The sequence below is a fragment of the Carassius gibelio genome, chromosome B3 (assembly GCF_023724105.1).
Source record: "Carassius gibelio isolate Cgi1373 ecotype wild population from Czech Republic chromosome B3, carGib1.2-hapl.c, whole genome shotgun sequence".
Lineage (NCBI taxonomy): Eukaryota > Metazoa > Chordata > Actinopteri > Cypriniformes > Cyprinidae > Carassius > Carassius gibelio.
In genome coordinates, this window is record NC_068398.1 from 8,415,029 (window position 1) to 8,430,823 (window position 15,795).

Sequence of the window (15,795 nt, forward strand, 5' to 3'; positions counted from 1 at the left end):
AGCAACAAACATAAAATACAAATACACAAAATAAAGTCATCTTATGCAAATCCACAGCCTTTTATCTACAGATCAAGCATATTATAATGTGAATATATCATATATTGAAGAGAGTTTTACCATGCACGAGGCATGCGCGCCGTTTGAATAACCTTACTGAATGGAGAATGATTGACGAGGAAAAACGAGTTTCCGTAAACTTTAATGATGTAAATAGTCTTCTGTCCCTCACATTAAGCTATGGAATGGCTTCAGATGACTTCGTGAAATTATAATCAGACGGACCCTCTCAGATCCAAGTCACCCAAAATGACGAAAAAAAGCGGGAGGCGCCGAAAAGCGCGCTGTAAGTGTTTGCATCCCAATATAAGACTTTTAGACTGTAGATTATCTATACAGGTATCGGAAAATTAAGCCTACAGGTTTACGTACCTTTATCTTCTTGCTTCTTCTCTTCTTCCAGCCTTTTCTTTTGTCGTTTTTCGTGCTTAAACTGTAAACTGTGCTTATCATGATGCCTGATAAAGAGCCCTGTAGGCACATTTCTTTTTATTTATTTATTTTATGTTACTTTTGTTGTATGTTTTTTTTCACCCACTATATAGCAGTGACTCAAGGGGGCCCTCTGCTGGCCACGGGGCCCTTTGCAATTGCAAGGGTCGCTTAGTGGCTTGGCCGGCTCTGGAAAGTGCACAGTATTAGTCACAGTCACAGTATTAGCTGCTGTACGTTGAGAGTGAAAATAATGTTTATTATTTGTATTGTTGTTGTTAATAATAACAAATATAATAATACATGGAAATAATTAGAAACAAGAAAGCATAATTAAAGTGTTAGTTCACCCAAGAATGAAAATTCGTCCATCTTCTACTCACCCTCGAAGAATCTGAAGTGTATGTGACTTTCTTCTCTCAGGATAATTCGATCTGAGTTATATTAAAAATTGTCCTTGCTCTTCCAAACCTTTCATTGGGTAGCACCCATTTCATTGTGACTGCCCACAGACTGCCAACAACAGTGTCAAGGCCCAGAAAAGTATGAAAAGCATCATCAGAATAGTCCATCTGCTATCAGTGGTTCAACCATAACATTATGAAGCGACGCAAATACTATTTGTAAGAGAAGAAAACAAAAATAATGACTTTATTCAACATTTCTTCTGTCAACAGTCTCCTCTGTATTTCTCCACATCACCATATGCTCTTCTGTATCATCCACGCCACAAGGATGCGCTGTTTCTATGTGTATGCAGCTGACACTGAAGTGTTTCGGCAGTTTGAGTGATGTTGAATTGTTGAAATTGTGGAATAAAGTCATAATTTTTGTTTTCTTCTCCTCTGGGAGATGTAGGAGCAAAGGAAAACCAGTCTTATCTTGGCTTATTTCGAAATCCTTCTACAAATGCTCATTTTGTGCTTCTAATTCGTGACCAGCGTTTTGTTTTGTTCTCTCCCCACGACTGTCACTAACCACACAATGCTGACGAACTACAACATCCACCTGCACGCCGTCTGGTTCACAACAGTCAGCAGAAATGAGAAAAATAAATGTTTATTACGTTCTAAATCTGGATATTTATCTTACAAAAGCATGGATTCACCACAGGGGGCCTTTATTCACCCCCTGGAGCCGTGTGAGGGAAGTTTTATTACAGATTTTATTTTAGATTTATTATTATTATTATTAACAACAATTAAAATTATAAACATTAATAAACAAGTTATTAATTATTATCTTAGTGTCATATATATAGTCCACACACTGTAATTAATTTTTCATTGTTTTATTTATTTATTTTTATTTGATTTATTGAATGAGACAATCTATCTAGATAGATATTATTATTATCACTAACAATGCAATTTATAAATATTAATAATATACAAATAAATTAATAAATGAAAATAACCACTAATAAAAATCCAAACAATATTATTCCTATTCTTCCTGTTCTTCTTCTTATTATTATTATTATTAGTAGTATTATGATCAATAACAACAACAAGTCATAATATTATACTGGTATACTGTATATATATATATGGATGGATGGATGGATAGATAGATATATAACATTTGTTTGATTTTTGCAAAACATACATAAAATATTGAAAGTTGTCACATATTTATTTATAATAACTTTTATTTATATAGCAATAATGTTAATATTTTATTGCAGTAAGGATAGATACAGATCAAATTCTGTAACTGATGAACTGAATTTTCACTGAAAGAGCATTATAACAGACATACTATGAATGAGTGACCTAGTGTGTAGTCAGTGATGAAGGGAATAGCTCTGATGATGGATGAGTTTAATTAAAGTGCATGAGACCTCCAGAGAATGATGTGGACATCTCCTCTCTCTCCTACGATGACTGAATATGACTTTATAGAGCTCAGGCCAATCAGAACATCTCTGTAATATGCTGACACGGACACTATAACTGTCACAGTTCATAGATATATGGTGTCATCTTGTTATCTGTGTGTAGGTTGCAGGGTGTATCACCTGATTGTTCTGTTTGGGCGTCGCCGCTGATTACTGATCAGCGGCAGCTGCGGCTTATTACATCTTGCCTATATTAACGCCTTGTCTTTCGTCTCATGTTTGTCAGATCGTTTGTTGGAGTCCTGGTGTTGTTCGTGTCTCTCGTAGTGTTGTCCCTGCTCTGGATTACTCGTCGCTGTTTCCTGTTGCCTGTCTGTTCCTGTGGATATTCCTTCTGGTCTTCCTCGTTCTTCACTTCAGCCATGGTTACTTCACGGACTGCACTCACCACGGACACCATCGCCCATCAAGGTCCCTGTGTTGCCATCTCTCCTGCTGCTTGTTTGTCTTGTCATTTCTGGAACATCTGACTTTATCAGCTAAAGCTCTATTAAAAGAGATATTAACTTGCTTTTGCATCCAGTCTTCTTTCCCGTGACAGAACGATCTGACCTTCATCATGGATGCAGCGAGTTCAGCGGCTTTCACCGAGTTCATCAGCCACAGCATAACTCGAATGCATCAGCAGCAGGAGAGCATCTCTTCCACCGGACGCGCCGTCCAGGCGCTGGTAACACAGGTGTCTGAGCTCTCCCAACAGATGCAACAACTTTGCGCTCCCACTGCGCCAGCCCCGCCGACCGTTTCCCCACCGCCTTCAGAACAACGGGAGATCTTGGAGCCCCGCCTCCCCGTGCCACAGACGTATTCCGGTGAGCCTGACTTTTGTAGAGCATTCCTCAACAAATTTTCTCTTCACTTCACTTTACAGCCCCGTACGTTTGAGAGGGAGGAGTCCAAAGTGGCATTCGTGCTCACGCTACTCACGGGGAAGGTGGCGCTGTGGGGAACGGCAGTTTGGGAGAACCGTGATCCTTGCTGCTCCTCGTTCACGTCACTCGCCGCCGAGATGAGGAGGGTGTTCGACCTTTTAATGGCCTGGTAGAGCTGGCATTATGTGTTGATTCACGCCTTCGACGAGTGGAGGCTATGGAGGAGTCTGGAGAATGATGCAGCGGTCTTTGAGCCAGTCCGGTGGATGCGGTCAGCCCAGCATCCGATCCTGAGCCCATGCAGGTGGGGAGAGCATGGCTTTCCCGGGAGAAGAGGGAACGGCGGAGGTCCCTGGGACTTTGCCTCTACTGTGGAACATCTGGTCATCTCGTTAGACACTGCCCGGTAAAAGACCAGGTCCGTTAGTAAACTCGAGGCAACTATCGGGCGGGATCTCTGCCGAGAAGTCCTCACCATCTACCCTCCTTCCGGTAAGACTGAGATGGGCCACCAACGACGTCACCTGCAGTGCACTTCTGGATTCCGAGGCCGAGGGCAATTTCATGGATTACAACTTCGCTCAGCAACATGGCATCTCCACTTCCTCCCTCGAGCACCCCATTTCCGTCAGCGCACTCAATGGACAGTCACTACCTACTCTCTCACACATCACGGATTTCATCACACTCATCACCTCTGGTAACCACTCTGAAGAGACTCAGTTCCTTCTCATGGACTCACGCTCCCATCGTCCTGGGCCACCCATGGCTCAGGAAGTCTTTTGTCTGCTTGTTCCACGGTGTCTGTTTCTGTTTTGCAGGATGAGACTGCGGATCTGTCTAATGTGCCCAAGGAGTACCTCGACCTGAAGGAGGTGTTCAGTAAGTCCCGGGCTGCTTCTCTCCCTCCACATCGTCCCTACGATTGTGCGATAGACCTAGTGCCAGGTAAGTCTCTGCCGAAGGGCAAATTATACTCTTTGTCTGTTCCCGAGAGGGAGGCCATGGAGAAATACATTTCGGATTCTCTGGCAGCCAAGGTCATTCGCCCTTCCTCTTCTCCAGCGGGGGCGGGGTTCTTTTTTGTGGGGAAGAAGGACGGTTCCTTGCGACCTTGTATTGATTACCGGGGGCTGAACAACATCACGGTTAAGAATACCTATCCTTTGCCGTTGATGTCTTCGGCCTTCGAGAGGTTGCATGGAGCATCCGTCTTCACTAAATTGGACTTGCGTAATGCTTATCATTTGGTCCGCATCAGGGAGGGAGATGAGTGGAAGACCGCTTTTAACACCCCCAGAGGGCACTTTGAATACTTGGTTATGCCCTTCGGGCTTTCCAACTCGCCTGCAGTCTTCCAGGCACTCATCAATGATTTGTTGAGAGACATGGTTGATCAGTTCATATATGTCTACCTGGATGACATATTGATATTTTCTTCGTCTCTCCAGGAACATGTTCAACACGTCAGACGAGTGCTTCAGCGGCTTTTAGAGAATGGTCTTTTTGTCAAGGCGGAGAAATGCGAATTTCATGCACAATCTGTTTCCTTCCAAGGGTACATCGTCTCGTCTGAGGGAATTCGCATTGATCTTGACAAGGTTAAGGCTCTGGTGGATTGGCCAAGTCCAGATTCCCGTAAGGCCCTACAGCGGTTTCTGGGGTTCGCCAATTTCTGCCGGCATTTTATTCGCAACTTCAGCCAACTAGCCGCACCTCTGACTGCCTTGACCTCCCCCAGACGGCCTTCAGGTGGTCAGATGCAGCCGAGGCTGCATTTGCTAAACTGAAGAGTCACTTCGTTTCAGCTCCCATTCTGATTGCCCCTGATCCATCACGTCAGTTCGTGGTGGAGGTCGATGCGTCAGAGGTGGGGGTAGGAGCAGTTCTTTCCCAGCGGTCTCCCTCAGATAACAAGATGCACCCTTGCGCGTTTTACTCTCACCGTTTATCTCCCGCGGAGTGTAATTATGATATTGGTAACAGAGAGTTGTTGGCGGTCAAATTAGTGTTAGAGGAGTTGCGTCACTGGTTAGAGGGTTCGGGGGTGCCCTTTATCGTTTGGACTGATCACAAGAACTCAGAGTATATACGATCAGCTAAAAGGCTCAATTCCAGGCAGGCTCGGTGGGCACTTTTTTTCGGTCGTTTTGATTTTACTCTATCGTACCCCCCGGGCTCCAAAAACATCAAGCCCGATGTTCTTTCTCGTATTTTTGGTCCGTCCGAACGCCCGTCCACTCCCAAGTGTATTCTTCCTGAGACATTAGTGGTCTCCACTCTGACATGGGAGGTCGAATCGAAGGTCCTGGCGGCCTTAGAAGGCGTAATGCCTCCGCCCGCATGCCCACCGAACCGTTTATTTGTGCCGGATGAGTTAAGGTCCTGCGTCATTAAGTGGGGTCATTGCTCTAACATAGCTTGCCATCCAGGGGTTAATCGAACCAGATGTTTGGTCAAGCAACGATTCTGGTGGCCAGGCATGGCTCGCGACATCCGCAATTTTGTTTTGGCTTGCTCGGTTTGCGCCACTGGTAAGACTTCCAACCGTCCTCCAGATGGGTTACTCCAACCGCTGTCGGTCCCTTCGAGACCCTGGTCCCACATCGTGCTAGATTTTGTCACCGCCCTCCCACCCTCCCAAGGGTATACAGTTGTTTTGACCATTGTGGACCGGTTCTCGAAGGCGACCCATTTCATACCCTTGGCCAAATTACCTTCTGCCAAGGAGACAGCGGTCGCTGTCATTGACCACATCTTCCGGATACATGGCCTCCCAGTGGATGTGGTTTCTGACAGGGGGCCCCAGTTCGTGTCCAAATTCTGGCAGGAGTTTTGTAAGTTGCTGGGGGCAACGGTTAGTCTTTCCTCTGGGTTCCATCCCCAGACCAATGGTCAGACCGAGAGAGCCAACCAGGATTTAGAGCATATGTTGCAATGTTTGGCGTCCAAGAATCCTTCCTCCTGGAGTCAACAACTCTCTATGATTGAGTACGCACATAACTTGTTACCAGTGTCTTCTATGGGCCTCTCCCCGTTTGAATCTACCTTAAGTTGCCAGCCACCTGTTTTTCCCAGTCTGGAATCCGAAGTTGCGGTCCCCTCTGCCCACGCCTTTGTCCAGAGGTGCCGCCGCACCTGGAACAGAGCCCGTGAGATTCTGTTGCAGGTGAGGGCGCGCACCAAGGCTAAAACCGATCGCCACCGGTCAAAGCCATCCGTATACATCGTTGGTCAAAAAGTGTGGCTTTCTACTAAGAATATTCCGCTCCGCTCCGTTGCTAATAAACTTGCTCCCAAATTCATTGGCCCGTTTACTGTCACCAAAATCATTAGTCCAGTGGCAGTCCGCCTCAAATTGCCTCCAGCGTACAGGAGGATATGCCTCCAGCATACAGGAGGATTCATCCCGCCTTTCATGTTTCCAAAATTAAACCAGTTTTTCATTCACCGCTTAATCCGCCTGCACCGGTTCCTCCACCGCCGCGACTCGTAGACGGGGAACCAACCTATTCGGTTAACCGTATTCTGGACTGTTCCCTGGCGACTCAGGTGTATCACCTGATTGTTCTGTGTGGGCGTCGCCGCTGATTACTGATCAGCGGCAGCTGCGGCTTATTACATCTTGCCTATATTAACGCCTTGTCTTTCGTCTCATGTTTGTCAGATCGTTTGTTGGAGTCCTGGTGTTGTTCGTGTCTCTCGTAGTGTTGTCCCTGCTCTGGATTACTCGTCGCTGTTTCCTGTTGCCTGTCTGTTCCTGTGGATATTCCTTCTGGTCTTCCTCGTTCTTCACTTCAGCCACGGTTACTTCACGGACTCAGCTAAAGCTCTATTTAAAGAGATATTAACTTGCTTTTGCATCCAGTCTTCTTTTCCGTGACAATAACACACAGAGGATGTATGTTTGATGGTGTCAACCAGTGCCACATCACAAGGGCAGCGCTGTCTGCTTTCTGATGAACACTTTGTTTGTCAATACTATGATACCATAATATTCAAATACTTTAATTTATATGAATATCTACTACTGTACAAATATTTGTTATGTAAGGTTTTTATTCTTAAGAAATTAGTGTAACACTTTATTATAATGGTCCATTAGTTAATGTTCATTAATTCATTAATTAGCATGAACAAACAATGAACAATACATGTATTACTGTATTTATCTTTTTTAATGTTAGTTAATGAAAATACAGTTATTCATTGTTAGTTCATGCTTATTCACAGTGTATTAACTAATGTTAACAAGCACAACTTTTGATTTCAATACTGCATTAGTAAATGTTAAAATTAACATTAACTAAGATTATTAAATGCTGTCGAAGGATTGTTCTTGCTTAGATCATGTTAAATAAAGTAGTTAACTAAGGGTGCTTTCACATGTCTAGTTCGATTCATTTGGTCCGAACCAACGGCAAACAATTATACATTGTAGCATTTTTCAGCTTTTTTGGTTCCTTTTCACACCACACTGATTGTTTTGGTCCGTACCAGTTGAAACAAACCAAAATGCAGTCACATGACAACATCTACATCACTCATTGGCCATGACGTATTTCCTAAACTGCTTTTCGATTGGTCAGAATTTACGTGTGGGAAAATTCCAACAAAAGAGGAAAAGCCAGCAAAACAACACTGGAGACAACACAACTACACGGCTGCGCGAGCTGGTTTTGTCCCTGGCCATAATCTATTACATTGTTTGTATACACCACAATATGCAAAAAATACATTTCTATAATGAAGCGCGGATGCGGCTTGAAAACAACGTTCTAATGCACTGCAAACGGCAAGCGGGAATCGCTCGTAACTTCAAGCGGAGGCGTGCATTCATTCTTCTTAACTCTGACATGCTCATGGTCATCTGACCAAATTTCTATAAGGCTTCGCACCTCCTCACTACTCCAAGTTTGTCCACGAGCTGCCATGCTAAAGTGCAAACTGTCAACAAACACTTCCTTATCCCATAATGCACAACGCAGCTGACCACGGCAGCTGGTTTAGTCCAAAAATGATCAGTACTTTTTGCAGTTGGGTCTGTTCGAGGTCGGATCACATTCTCACCACAAACGAACTGCTCCAGAGTTCGTTTGAAAGCGTACCGAGACCACCTCTTCAAGCAGGTCTCGGTACGCTTGTTTGGTCCGCTTTTAGTCCGCACCCGAGTGCGACTGCTGCTTTCTCATATGCCCAAACGTACCAAAGGGGGAAACGAACTCTGGTACGATTCAACCGAACTAAATGAGGCAGGTGTGAAAGCACCCTAACATGAACTAATGGACCATTATTCTAAAGTGTTACCGAAATTAGTACTTTTATTGAACAAGAACGCATAAATTGATCAAAAGTGACAAAACTTTTGTAACTGTCACGGAGACGAACCCCGTGATTCCCCCTACTGGCCAGCAGAGGGCTCCATCTCCGGAATATTGACACTCACGCACTCACTCACAACTACACTTCCCATCTACCCCATGCATTGGACTCTGATCACCACACAGGTGCAGCTCATGAGTACTGCTATATAAGCTGCACAACCACATCAGTTTAACGCGAAGTCTTGTTTTGCTCCGGCTGACATTTCCAAGCGTTATTTCCCGTGTTTGATTTCCTGTTTACCAGTTCTGTTTGTCTACCGTCTCTTGAACCATTGCTGCCTGCCTCTTGACCTTGGATTGTTTATTGGACTCTGAATATTGCTTGCTACCCCGATCTTTTGCCTGTGTTTGACGACGATTCTGGTTATCTCTACTATTGTGTTTGCTGGTTCTGATCCCTGCCTGTACGACCACGAGTTATTCATTAAAGCCTGCAAAATGGATTCCCCGTCTAGTGATGATTCGTTACAGTAACATTATAAAAGTCTTTACTATTATAAATGCATGCTGATTTTTAACTTTACATTTATCAAAAAGTATCACAGTTACCATTAAAATATAAAGCAATACAATCATTTCAACACCGATAATAAGTAAATCATCATATTATAGTGATTTCTGAAGATCATGTGACACTGAAGACACTGAAAATTCAGCTTTGATCACAGCAATACATTATATTTTTGATATATATTCAAATAGAAAACAGTTTTTGATCAAATACATGCAGCCTAGCTACTGTCTTCAAACTTTTAAATATTAAATAAAAATAAAATTTAAATATATTTAATATATAAACATAACATTTTTCTTAAATGTATACGTTTGTGTATTTATTCAGGCCTATACATAATTAATATACACATATATTATATAAGAAAAACACTTATTTTGGATACGATTAATCACAGTTTATTGTTTGAGAGCAGTAATTTTAACTTTTTTTTGTCTTCATGCATATTATCCTCTTAATTTCTAGAGTCTTTTTATTCATAATTATACAGTCACTGAGACGAGCTTGACTTCCGTGGACAAATATTTCCGTGTTATTTGTCAGGTAGTGTCTTTAATGCATGATTCTCTGATCTGGGTGACCGTGTTACTCTGCGTTGGCCAGAAAGTGACCGTGTCCCACTGGACAAAAGCAGCAGATGTTGCACATTTCATTCCCTCTCTCATTCCCCCAGCCGGCCGTCATAACATCTCTAAATGAGCCTCTGCGCGTGTTTCAACCCTGCTACGCTTTTCTCGAGTCCTTGTTCTTTCCCTTATTCATGAATCTAACAGAACTCCTCCATTTCATGCATCTTCAGTTGGCTGTACTTTCTGTGTGAGCATGATTTTTTTTGGCTCTGCCAGTACACTCACACGCATGCTTCAACATGAAGCTCGTACTCCAAGCTTCAGATCTACTGCTGGCCCAAAAACACATGCCCACAAACACACACTAGAAGCACCACACACGGCTCTAGCAGACTCAGGAAAGGAGGGAGGCAGATCCATGTGGTCCCACAATCTGTTGCCTCCGGATCACAGCGTGCCAGGGAGACACCCGTAAAACCATCACATCCAGCTCTAGCTGCTGTCTACACCTTCTTATGCTGCATCTCAGTATCACCTGGATCTCAGAGGTTTCTCCTAAAACATCAGGTCAAGTGCACTAGTAAGAGTTAAGCTTGAAGCTAGATTAAGTCAGGGTTTATCTAATCATTCTGTTGCACCACTTGTTATAAAAAAATAAAGTTTATATTCAAATCATAATTTTGATCCTGCATGTTCCATTACTTTGAATTAAAACTGTAATCTCATTTAGGGATTAACTTTAAACCTGAAGGTGAGAAGGAACTGATTTTGATGAGAAATGTTGAGATCTTTGACGTTTGATATCAGACTCTGATATGCTGATGAGTAATCAGCTCAGACACGTTAGATAATTGGAGACTTATTCACAGGAGAAACATCTGAGAAGACAAAACAAACCTGCATTTAATCTCACTGCTGCCTACTGAGAAATTACAGAGGAATAGGAACAGGTAAAAACAAATATTTATTTTTCAAACACCCGGGTGAATCGAACAAAAAGTCTGTCTAGGTCACAACATTATCAGAATTATTAACTAAATTATTAAATTATTAAAAAATCAGCATGATAACAATATACCACCAAATTCTTATCACTAAAATAATGGTAGAAATGTTCTACATTTTATTTTAAAATAATAGTGACTCCGTAGATTCTCATTACAATAGTAAAAATTTCTTTATTTATTATTATAATATGTAACATTTATGTATTATAATTTTGCTATAATAATAATAATATCATAAATGTTGGTTTATTTTTAATGGTAACATTTTATTTTATTATTATTAAATAATCTTTTAAAATTTAAAGAGCATATTTATTATTATCTTTATACATTTTTTCCAGAATGGTAATGAGATTTTTTTTTTTTTGAGTTATGAAAAGTAGGGCGTAAATTTTTTTTATTAATCAGAAATAATGCCACAATCAAAAGGACAACAATAAATAAATAAATAAATATATAATTTTTATAATTCTATAAAATATATTTATAATGAAATATATACCTGATATAAAAATATATAACTTGTCCTATAAGACATAATTTTATATAATAAAGCCTTCTTTTGGCTATATATATTCAGTTTGTTGTGCTTGTTTGCAGACTATGCTCCATAATTTGGCAAAAAATTGTGTGATTAAATAGAAATGTGACTATAAAATAATAATAATAATAATAATAATAATAATAATAATAATAATAATAATAATAATAATAATAAGTATAGTAATAAAAATACTCAATACAATATAAAAAAAAATACTATTGTAAAATCTATGGTATTGAGAATTTAATTATTTTGGCTTTACAATAATGATTTTTTTAGGGAACTGTTATGAAAATAATGTCACAAATATATATAAAGAATTTTTTAGCGCAATTGTGATAGTGTAGAAATATACAGACATGCATACATACGCAGTATAAAAAATATAGTCAAACAGTTAAATATAAAACATTCAGTGTGAAATATGACAGGGTTTGTGAGATCTGGATTATCTCTCTCTCACACAAAAGCACACGTGCACATGCATCCTCCTGACACTGAATGATGTTTCATCCTTTATCACCCTCGCTGCCCACACGCACACAGGGACATGTAAAGACACAGGTTACTCACGGTTATAGTGGGGATAGCAGCTACCAGAGAGTACACAAGCACAGGAGGAACGTTGCTCCTCTCCTCCGGTCCGGGGTAAGGTTTGGAGAACGCCTTGTCGAAGCAGAAGAAGCCCTGGATGTGCACGGGGAACGTGTCCGTGTATTCGAAGTAGTACGCCAGGAGAACGGTGCCTGCCATGATCACCAGCTGAAAATAAAACATGATCCACGCGTTACAACCACAGAACAAGACAGTCAGAGACGCGCGCGATTCGTGACACTGAGAGCGCTACATGCTGCTCCACGGAGCGAGTGAGAGGAGAGCGGAGAGAGGAGAGAGGAGAGAGGACCGAGGAGAGAGCAGGACCGGCAGGGAGCGACAGTGTGAGATGGACACAAATTGGCTGAGCGGCTCGTTGTGTGTCCGCGTGCCCGAGAGAGACATTTTGGATGTGTGTGAAACACAACGAGGGTGTGAACGCGCTCATTAGCGACTTTCAAAAGCAGCTCGCCTTCATTCAAGACACACTGTGCTCCTCATTCAACCTTTGAAACACAAAATAAGCAAATGAACTAAGGATAGGCTTTATGGAGACCCCAAGGGGTTTTGAGGAACACTGAGTAACATTTGGTGTGGAAACTATTTTCACTCTGAAATTTCACACACAATTATATGTAGATGTTATAGATATGTCATTTTATTTACTTTTTTCATGATTTGGGGTTTAAAAATGAAATAAAAAGATTTTTCTAATAATAATGCGTGATGAAAATCATGTTTGCTGTGCTTTGTATAGGACTGCAGAAGTTATATGTCAAAAGGGCTATAATAATAATAAAAATTGCTACTACTATCACTACTACTAGTACTAATAATAGGCCTGCTACTAAAGAAAACTATAAAAGTGACAAAAACAAACCAAAATACTGGTATTATAATATTTTACAGTAAAATAAAAACAGTATTTTGCAAACAATTAAAAAAAAAAAGTATGATTCAAATAAACATGAATTTTTGTAGAACAACTTAAATAGTATTTTAACAATCCGCAATCATTTCTCTAGAGCTGCGGAATTAGCGATTTTATTTAGTAGCATATATATATATATATATGCTACTAAATAAAGCTATTAAAATGCAAATTGCTAAATAAATATTAATTTATTTCACTGTAAAATAAAAAGTTTTTAAATTAAATTTATAAATATAAGAATACAAATTATAATTATATTTGACATTACATCTGGGAAAATTCTAATATTTAGGGCTGTCTTAAATTCTTCATTTTCAAACATTAAATCACCAAACTTTTTTTTTGAGGAAAACTGCAAAACTGTAAAGCTTCTCTGTTGTTGATTTATTTTTATGTTCATTCTCAAATGCACATTAAAGTGACACAAACTTAGATAATATTCAGAAATGGGCAGCATTTCTTGTGAACCGATTCAATCAGAGACCCTGAAAACACTGAATCATGAGCTGCTCATGTGTAAATGAACACAGTGCTTCACTCTAAAACATGCTGTGCATATATTTATTGTGCAGCCCGTATCACAATGGCTGGATAGCTAATGCATGAATGTCATTACTTTAGACATAAAATACCATAACACCAGTGTGAACTTGGAGAATAGACTCCAAAAGCACAATGCAAACATGAAAATTAGGAAAATGTTTTGTTATCTACTCCAATGACATTTTTAAACTGTGACGTGTGTTCAAAAGCATTTTGGGGCCACTGTATTTGAGATACACAGTTTTTTATCCACAAGTGCATAATACTCGTTTCCTATTTGAAGAGTGAAAAATGCGCTTGGATTACTCACCCAGATCTCTCTACCCACACACACACCCACATTCACACACACACACACACACACACACACACCCAAACACAAACCCTGACCCGCGAGTCACTGAAGTGTTCTCAGTGCTTTTCTTGGCTCTCTTAGTTAAAAAGAGAGAAAGACAGCGCATGCTGCATTTAACTGTCATGGTGAAGAACACAACATTGCAGGGTTAAATATTCAGCACATTTTGTTTCCAAAACACAACAGCCGGAATATAACATTTAAACAGAAATGTGTATAGAAGTGTATATAAAATATATGCACTGTTCCAAGGCAGCTCTACAGAAAATATAGAAATAAGGAAGACAAAAGGACAAGATCTAAGTTTCGGTGTAGTGCAGTGCTGTATGTGTCCACCAGGGGACAGACTCGAGCTTTAAGATGATTAGTTGTGCTTGATGCATGGGGCAGATGTGCTAACCATATGCAACTGTAAGTATTGTACTTTGGTGAATAACTATGCTAAAAAAATATATATAATACTTTCAATTGTGTGGTGAGAGATACAATCACATACAATCTCTTTCTTATGTATTTAATCACAATAAATGCAATCACAAAGTCTTGATGAGCAGTATACTGTAGACTTCTTAAAAAATGGTAGTGTACATATTTAATTAACAATATTTGTTTTTTCACCATATTATTATCATGAGTATGTGAACACAGATCGCACATGTAGTATATAACATGCACATCTGATCGTCCTTCCATCCATCCATTCATTAATTCACTGGAAATATTCAGCTCAAATTTTAAAATAGTATCTCACTAACTGGAACATGCTGCTTTCATTTGGCATGTGTTGGTGAAACGCTCATTAAACGCACTGTGCCAGAATCACTCTGTGGCTCTGTGTTCACTCAAACAGTCTAATTAGAGAGCGAGGGGAGGAGGAATACTCCCTATGACAACATGTTTCTCCACGGCCGGCAAAATTCAACATCACTCAGCTCTGGAGAGTTTAGCTGGAGATAAAAGATCAAATCAGTCTAAAATGTATCATGGAACCTATATAAAGAGCGCATGTGCTGTGGAAGACATGAGCAGAAGAAGACAGGTTAATGTGTGTCATGCATACGAATATTTGCTCTGTAATATGTGCACTGCTCTTTTGTGGAGCATGCAGCAAACAAGCTGGGACAGATCAATAGAGACCACCGCCGTATTACCCACAGCATCACCGTAAGCAAAGCTGACAGGCGACTCCACGGTTTGGAGGAGCGCTGCGGACGACTCACTTGACTGTGTTTGGAGGAGAGCGGAGAGAAGGACGAGATTCATCGCTGTCATAAATTAAGGATGACAGATGTGCTGTAATCTGTTTCACAGCCTGTTTGAGAAGGTACGACTCCTCAGGGCGTTCTGACCTCTTCCTGATTCAGGATTCAAGAGCGGCGTGCAGCTATTATCAGCTCTGGAGGAACTACAGCCTGACGTCTAAGAATTTATTTTCCAATTCTGATATTTAGGACATAGTATATACAGTGCATTAAAAAGATAGACAGAAGTACATACATATTTAATTTATACTACTTTTATTTTATTTTTTACATTTTTAATATGCAAATTATTATTTATTATTATTATTATTTATACTAGTTTTTTAATAAAATGATTTTTCATTTGAATTTTAATTATAATTTATATATAATTTTATTTTATTTATATTCACACTGTTTATTTGAAAATACAATAATTTTATTTTTATTACAGATTTACAGTAATAATAATAATAATAATAATAATAATAATAATAATATATTCTATACTTATTTCAAAATGAAATGCATTTTACTTGATTATATTTTATTAATATTATTTATATTGTTATCATTAACAATATTATTTATATTCATTCGATTTTAATTATAAAAGTAACATAAATGCATTTGATTGTAAAATACTTTATATACATATATTTTATTTATAATAAGAATAATAATACTTATTTTGTTTTATGTGCATTTATATTACTTTTTTATATATGCTTTCTTAAAATATATCTATTTTCAATTATAGCTTACAAAATGAAGACAGAGACAGACAGACAGACAGACAGACAGACAGACAGACAGACAGACAGACAGACAGACAGACAGACAGAC

At 39.8% G+C, this 15,795-nt stretch overlaps 1 protein-coding gene across 5 annotated transcripts in view; it reads right to left on the minus strand.

Annotated features, from left to right (window-relative positions):
* The window catches only part of plppr2a (phospholipid phosphatase related 2a), a 40,332-nt gene that overhangs the window by 17,204 nt on the left and 7,333 nt on the right, over positions 1 to 15,795 (minus strand). For 4 of the 5 annotated variants that reach the window (XM_052551677.1, XM_052551676.1, XM_052551678.1 and 1 more), the window contains exon 3: positions 11,856 to 12,044. In XM_052551677.1, coding sequence (XP_052407637.1) covers positions 11,856 to 12,044 — 189 coding nt within the window. Of the gene's footprint in view, positions 1 to 11,855; positions 12,190 to 15,795 lie in introns of those variants that run through there. The other variant, XM_052551680.1, reaches the window with a different exon arrangement.